Source organism: Carex rostrata, chromosome 2 (genome assembly GCF_964058835.1).
Source record: "Carex rostrata chromosome 2, lpCarRost1.2, whole genome shotgun sequence".
Taxonomy (NCBI): domain Eukaryota; kingdom Viridiplantae; phylum Streptophyta; class Magnoliopsida; order Poales; family Cyperaceae; genus Carex; species Carex rostrata.
In genome coordinates, this window is record NC_135919.1 from 17,910,629 (window position 1) to 17,918,861 (window position 8,233).

General features: G+C 33.5%; 1 protein-coding gene across 2 annotated transcripts; it reads left to right on the top strand.

Annotated features, from left to right (window-relative positions):
* The first annotated feature begins 268 nt into the window (after positions 1–268).
* LOC144546760 (nudix hydrolase 23, chloroplastic-like) lies at positions 269–4,978 on the top strand. Of its 2 annotated transcripts, XM_078295313.1 has the most exons (7): positions 269–615; positions 833–964; positions 1,493–1,569; positions 2,495–2,630; positions 4,009–4,149; positions 4,438–4,496; positions 4,696–4,978. In XM_078295313.1, the coding sequence occupies exons 1-7, from the start codon at positions 406–408 to the stop codon at positions 4,754–4,756; spliced, it is 816 nt and encodes a 271-aa protein (XP_078151439.1). In that variant the 5' UTR covers positions 269–405; the 3' UTR covers positions 4,757–4,978. The 2 variants fall into 2 exon arrangements, with proteins under 2 accessions (XP_078151439.1, XP_078151443.1); XM_078295317.1 differs by lacking the exon at positions 4,009–4,149.
* Positions 4,979–8,233: the final 3,255 nt, after the last annotated feature.

Genomic DNA, 8,233 nt, shown 5'->3' on the forward strand with positions numbered 1-8,233 from the left:
CCTTTACAAAGGAGCGGGAGAAGTTTAATAGGCATCGGACCAAATTTGGTCCAATATCTATTATAGCCGTCAAATATTTTTCAAAATTCGCGTCATCATGTCCGCATGAACTTTGAAGTTATCCTTTACAGATCTTAATAGATCTGACGGCTATGAACTGGCATCGGACCCTCTCGATTCCCTTTGGAAAAGCTTTTCATTTTTCCAAATTCAGGGTCCAATAATCCGATTCCTTATTATATTACTTTTCTCTCCGGTCATAATCACTCTAGCTTCCAATCGGAAAACTAGCGACCCATGTGTCGTCTCCTAAGTCTCAACCTCACGCCTCTCCTTGCTAGTTGCTACCTACCTCCCGTTCCACCAATAAATTGAAACGAACCAAACCAAACCAAAAATTTTGCCATGCTCAGGTCGTCTCTTTCCCTCTATCGCCTCGGTTTCTCCCCTTTGCATCATTTCAGCTTCAGCGGCCGCGGGGTTGTCTCCTTCCCCAGCAAACTTTCCTCCTTCGCCACTGTCTCCAGTTCTCGCCACCACTTGAGAGCTTTTCGGATGTCTTCCACTGGATCGGAGAGGAGCACTGAGTCGGACATAGCAGTACCGCCGCCTCCTGTGAGTTTCGCTTTCTCGTAATATCTTGCGCTTCTATATAAATCAAATTCACGCCACTAGGTTCGATTTATTGATAATAAACCTATTGCATATTCAAATGTGTGGTTATATTCTTCATCTTGGTTTATTTATATTTTAGAAGATCTCTGAATCTATTGATTGTAAGTAATAAATCCAATTTTCTAATATTGACAGTTAAATTTTATATCACTTTCAGATGATTAAATCGAAAATTCACCACTGCCAAGTTTGCGGTAGTCCGACCAAGCACACAATACCAGATGGAGAGGAGAAAATTAGGGCTATTTGCACATCCTGTGGGAGAATCCACTATGAGAACCCAAAAATGGTACGACTCCAACAATTAGAGTTCCTCATCATATATGAATTCAATTTAGAGTGAGGCTATAGTACTTCGCAATGCACATAGGTCTGTGCTATGGGTGAATATCTTTGTCTTGAAAGTTTAAATAGTTGCTCCGAATCGCTCAACATGATTTTCTACTTATCTAAAAATTAATACAAAAATTCTAAAAAAATGTAAAATTCGGTGTCAAAGTACTTTTCACATGAAGATCATATTGAAATTGAACGGATCAGATCGACTGTTTGGACTTCATAATCCAAAATATGGATCCTTGGTACGGATTTATGTGCGCATTGCAAAGTACCATGGCTCACTCTTCAATTCATCTATTTGAAATTGCAAATCTGTTGTATTTCTGTATAATCTCCAACTTCTATAGGTTATTTTTAGTTAATGCAACTTGCTGTTTCATAAGTTTCTTCCATGAAAATTCAATTTCAGTTGAGGACTTGGGGTTTATTTTAAGATAATCCAGCATGCTTCTTTTTTTCTTTTCATTTACAATGGCAGGTGGTAGGTTGTCTGGTGGAGCATGATAACAAGGTTTTGCTGTGTCGGAGAAAGATTGAACCTTCTTATGGCCTTTGGTGATCATCTCTTTTATAAACTCATAAATACTAATTTTCTTCTTCTAATAATGTGGTACTAGATTGAGATAGGCTTTTCTGGACATGACTCCCAACATTCTTATACATTTGCACGAAATACCCAACAATTCTCATATGCAGCACTATATACTTCTATACAGGGAGGGATCACTCGACGAGCGTTTATCTTGACAATCTCAACAATATTTGGCAAATCAATTCAAATAAGATTAAAAAATTAAGAAATAAATCATAGATGTATTGTTGAACATATAGATAGCCTATCAATAAAATTTCATGTAATTTGATTGTTGTTTGGTGATGCACCAAGGAACAGTAATTTCTGTCAGCTCAAATTCATATTACTTGGTGAACAGTAAAACGTGCATCAAATCTAATCAATTTATATGGGTATGTTGTGTTATAATATATAGATCATGCCTGAAATGTTGAATTTCAAATTTTAATATATAAATTGAGCCTTTAATGTTAAATTTTAACTTTAAAACTTAGAGTGAGACTACTGTATTATGCATAGTGCATATCTGTCCATACTAAAGATCCATATCTCCATTTTTCACAGTCCAAACAGTTGATCCAAACCGCTCAGTATGATCTTCATATGAAAATGTAATGTACTTGGATGCCAAATTTTAAGTGTTCAAAGAGTATATGTTCAAGCACAACTTTGAAGTACAATTTAGCATTAGAATTTTTATTCCAGTTGCTGACAAGGGCAGTTAGGAATAACCTGGTTGTTACTTGTTACTGGATGCTAATTCCATGTATTATTTGGATATATCTAGATAAATGTTGGGATCCCCCCCCCCCCCCCAACACACACATGCGCGCGCAAAAAAAAAAAAAGAAGGAAAAACTCGCTAACTTATCCTTTCACAACTTCACTAATGCTTAATTATCACAGGACGCTGCCGGCTGGTTACCTTGAGATTGGTGAGTCAGCCGTAGAAGGGGCAACTAGAGAAACCCTAGAAGAGGCATGTGCACAAGTGGAAATACTTTCACCTTTTGCACACATGGATATCCCTTTGATCGGCCAAGTGAGAAAAGATAAATCTATTTATAAAAGGAATAATGCACAACTTGTCACGAGTAGAACTAAGGCATTCTTAAGCTCTTAACTCCAAAACTTTTCAGATTGGATTCAAACAACGAATCCAAACCGTTGAAAATCGATTACTTCACGAGTGATGCACTTACATGGAAAATTTATGAATTTCAAATTAATTTAGTATAAAATCAGGTGGTAAAAAAAGAAGGTTTACTAGTTAATTTTAATGACCGTTTGACTTTAGACTTAATTAATTCAAAATTTTATAAATTTTGCATGTAAAAACGCATCACTCGTGAAGTAGATCAGTTTTAATGGCTTGGATTTGTCATTTGAAACCAATGAGATAGGTTTTGAAGTTAAGCTCACCAAGGGGCTTGAAGAGCTTAAGAACACCCTAGTTCTACTCACTTGTTACCTTAAGTTTCAGAAATTTCATATTTCCTCAGAATTATATAAGGTTCTCTAATTTCAGAACTTTTCACAAGTACCCTCATTTTCAGAAATGATGACTTTTGTGAGGTTTAGACTTTTAATTTTTGTATTTTTCCCAGCCTATCCCTCATTTTCTATCATTAAAGGTGTTACCTTCTTTCAACCCTATCATAGAAATTAACAATTACAGAGAACTGTTTATTTTAAAGAAACTGTTCATTCCTATGCTAAAGCAAGGCCTTTTGGTTGCACAAGTGCCATAATTTGTCTTTAGCATTACTACTTCAAAGCCCGAAGTTCAAGCAACATATATGAACTGTTGATATATATATATATATGAGTTAGGCTGGGGTGCTATGGATAGCATAGTGGCCTCCCGTGCTACGGCTCAATATTCAAGTTTTCAAAATCCAAACGGTCGATCCGAACCGTTCATCTTATTCTCCATATTAATATCTGCTTGGAGACCAAATTTTATAATTTTCTGATTTTTTTTACTATTTATTAAGCCACTTTGAAAATCGCTAATCCAACGGTTTTACTGTTTTGTGCAGCCACCGTTGGATCAACAATTTTGTAAAATACTTGATAAATAGTAAAAAAATTCAGAAAAATGTAAAATTTGGTCTCCAAGCAGATATTAATATGGAGAATAAGATGAACGGTTCGGATCGACCGTTTGGATTTTGAAAACTCGAATATTGAGCCGTAGCATAGAGGCCACTATGCTATCCATAGCACCCCAGCCTAACTCTATATATATATAGAGAGAGAGTTGGGCTACGCTACTTCGCGAAGTAAAATGAGTGTTTTTACTTCAAGCTTGAAGTGGCATACAAGATATCTTTAGACAAAAGATAATTCATATTTACCTTGTGATTCCGGGGTAACAGTTGTTTTTTGCTTTTTTTTCTGGAAATGAAATGCAGTAGAGTTACATCATTTTCCGTGCAAGGCTAAAAACACCTGACTTCTCGCCAGGAGCTGAGTCGCTGGAGTGTGCTCTGTTTTCTCTAGAGGATATACCATTTGAGTCTTTGGCATTTTCTTCTATAACGGTCACCTTGAAGATGGTCTCTCTCTCTCTCTCTAAGATTCTAACACACTGCACTCACATTACATGCAAATATTTACAGAAGGAAATTAAAATCAATAACTATTAGCTATGTTTACCTCTCATATTAGACAACCACAGACAGCTACATAGTCTTGCCTCTATGATGCCTGTTAAACTGTGTATAATGCTATTCCATATTATCAGCTTTTGTTAGATATAGGGTTATTAGCTCAATTTTGCAAACAAGATACTTGATGAGTATTTTTTTTTTTTCATCTCCTTCTATTTTGTTCATTCCATGCAGTACACAGAGGATGTCAAATCAGGGAAGCTTAAATTTCACTATTGCGCTATAAGGAAGAGGTATTATTTTTCTTTTCCTTTTGGTTTTCTTCTATGCTGATATAAAATGAAACCCTTTAGCATGACTCCAAAGCTCGCTTGAGTGTGATTATCAGTTACAGAAAAATGTTTCATGACATGTTGTTTCTTTCTTTTTGTCAATTTGATTCTAGGTAATATTAACTTTTATTTTATAATTTTTATCACATTTTTTTTTCAGGCCAGGTGCAAGCCCATCAGATCTACAGGGTTTTGATATAGATTCTCATTTACAGATGTAAATTCGTTTGAAATGGATGCCACCCAAATTGGCATTTAGTCCGGATGGTGCTTTTTTTTTTCTTCCATAATTCAACTTTTACTGGTAAAAGTATTAATTGCTGTGGGGCAAAAATTTTTAGTTTGCAGTTGTTTGCATTTGTTTTGTTTACATCTGTATGAACTTTGTGGAGTATGCAATGCAATTAGAGCCCATATCAATCAAATTATTTCAGCATTAAAAATGATTTAGTTTGTATAAGTAGTGTTTTAAGTGCTTAATAATCATGTTTTTCATACATCTAAATATGCATAATGCTCATGTGCTTTATTTCTATTTCTGATGAACTTGTCGTATCCTCATTCCTCTAGTGATAAAGACAACAAAGCAAAAAAAGAGAGTAAATTGTGTCATGAAACTAAATCCATGTAAATAATATTTTGTTTATTGTCTCCATGTGGAGAACAATTGAAATCATTTTGATAAAGCTATGTCTTAATGTCTACATGTGAATAACTATGTTTGCTTATTCCACCTCCAAAAAATAACCAACAAATTTTATACAACATTTTTTTAACTTGGACCGAAAATTGAAACTCTCATAGGTATTCCTAAATTGTTGTTGTACTTTATTTTGTTTTCATACGTTAACTCGCTTGCTTGACATATAAACTATATTTTGTTTTTATTGTTTCATGTGTAAACTATTACTTGCATAACATGCTCTTAAACCACTACCGAATCAAAGCGAGTCTGTTTTATAGTTTATGTTACTAATATGTATAAAATACGAACAACATTGAAGTTATTAAAAAAAAATTACCTCGGCGAATTTCATGTGTATCCTTCAAAAACCTGGAAATTATGCATTTCTCCCAATTACACCATTTTATGAATTTTAGGAAAAGGGATCCAATTACACCATTTTATGGTGATACATCTTGACACCATATTTTTATAAGTTATTTTTGCGATTTTAAAATCCAAACAGACGATCCGAACCGTTTAACACAATCTCCATATTAAAATGTGCCTGGAGACCAAATTTTACATTTTTTGGAAATTTTTAGCATTTATCAAGATGTGTACAAAATTGTTGTTTTCAGGCAATTTTGAACTATTGAAAAACAACAATTTCCAAAAAATTCTAAATTTGGTCTCTAAGTACATTTTAATATGGACATCACGTTGAACGGTTTGGATCGACTATTTGAATTTTAAAATCATAAAAATGACTTATAAAAATATGGTGTCAAGATATGTCACCCGCTATTGAACTCTTGTAACCCTATTACAAAACTTTTGTAACTCTTATCAATCAAATGGAGGCGCATATTAGGTGTACTAGTTGTAATTAGTGCTAGTGTAACAGAGAGCAACTAGTTAGAGACTGAAGGGCAGTTTTGTAATTAGAATATGCAGTTAGTTGCATACTGCTTAGAGATTCTGGTATTGTTTTTATATCTATAGTGCCAGTGTAACAATACTGGTATATATGCCAGGTCAGTGTATCAAACAGTGATGAATGAAAATACAATCATTCAATACAATCTCTTCTATCTCTCTAATCCTATTTGCACAGTACCAGTCTAGTGAGTAGCTGATAATCACTTTTGTAACTTCTGTAACCCTGTTGTGTCTACCCTTTAATCAGACTTTAGGATTTAGAACAAAAATCATACATGAAATAACCTTTTGTTAACTAGGAAGAGGAGATCCAAAACTGGTACCAAATGACAGGTATCAGCTTAAAAAAGAGGATTTATTTGATAGAATGAACAAACGAAGATGCATTTAATAGAGAAATGGATAAGATTAAATATTTTAGAAAGAAAAAAAAATTTCACAACTAATTCTACGGGATAACTCAACACTCATTTAACAAATTTCCATAATCATTTCCGCTAATTAAAAAGTGGGTTCTTGAATATGTCAAATTCCATCCTGTACAGTTCCATGACATCTGAACAGCCCCTTGAGTGAAAATCAGTCTTCAGTTTGAGGAAGACATGCTCTAGTATATATCTATTCTCAAATGTGACAACAGAACATTAGATTATGTTAGTGGTTTTTTTTTTTTTTTTTTTTTTTTTGAGAAGCATGATAGGAGTTATCAGCTTTGTAGATTACGTTAAAAATCAGAGTCAAGTATTTAGTTATTTACACGTGTTCTTCATTTTATAGACTGTATAAAACCTTGTGCAATTTGATTATGTATTACTAATTAATTGATGTGATTGTTTAGAGTTTAAAATTTTACAACCTAATAACTTTTAAAATTTTATCAAGTGTATTACAGGTCTATTTAACATTTATGGTTGTGAAAAGAAGTCAACTACGGCGAGATAGATTTTAATTTTTAAATGAAGAATACGAACCGTTTGTTGTTATGAGTTTTAAAAGTGATGTTAACGATTTCTCGAAAGTAGATGTTCTATTAGAACTTCTCAACCTCAAATCTTGCTTCAATCTCTTGTTGAATCCGGATGATTTATAAAATAATGTCAACATTTACGATTTCGAATGTGAACGCTGCACTCTTCAGAGAGATCATGGCCGATGATTTGGTTTGATAAAACTGCATCACACTAGACATAGATGATTACTATGACTCTCTTTTTTTTTATCTCAAAGGAGTCAGTTCCACAAACAACGAATCCGATCACGCGATTTTTTTATTAATAAAAATATATATATATATCAGAAAAAAAAAAGTTAGGTTTTTATGAAATTTTGATTTGTAGGAAGAATGGGATGGTTTATTCTGTCCGGTTAGTGAATCGCTAATTAATATAACTGGCTCGCTAATGAATTGGTTAAAAAAAAACCATCCTGGACGGGATAATCTCTACCGTCCAGACTTGTATTTTGATATTTCTATATTTTTTGAGTTTTGGTGTGAGCCACTGCCAAATTTTGCACAACTGGTGTTTATTGCATCTTCTAGCCTTAATTATGAGCACAAATTCTCAGGTGTCTATCTTAGTTGCACATACTAGTATACAACCAGACAATGGCTAGTTCAAAAACCATATTTTCATGAAAGATATTTTATATCCTTGATATTGTTGAGTCGATTTATCAATGGAATTCCAATATCGTATGGCTAGGTTGTTTCAGGATGTTCAAATTTTATCTTAGATATACATATGGTATAGTATGAATTTTTTTTTTCAGAAAATTGAAGGAGCCAAACTCCTTATTACATGCACCGTTTGTCTATCTCGATCAATCCAGAAAATCGTCTGGGTTTGGATGACTTAATTTCTTTTCTACTGATTAATTAGCGATTCATTAATTGGACAAAATGATCCCGTTTTTCTTACAAATTGAAATTTCGTAGAAATCCAAACTTTTTCGATATTTTTAATTTTTAATTTTCTATTAATAAAAAAATTTGGTCCGATCTATCACCTGATTCATTTTGTCAATAATATTAATAATTCTTCGTTAGAGGCCACAAAATGCACGAAGTGGAAAGTGGTTAACAATGTATACT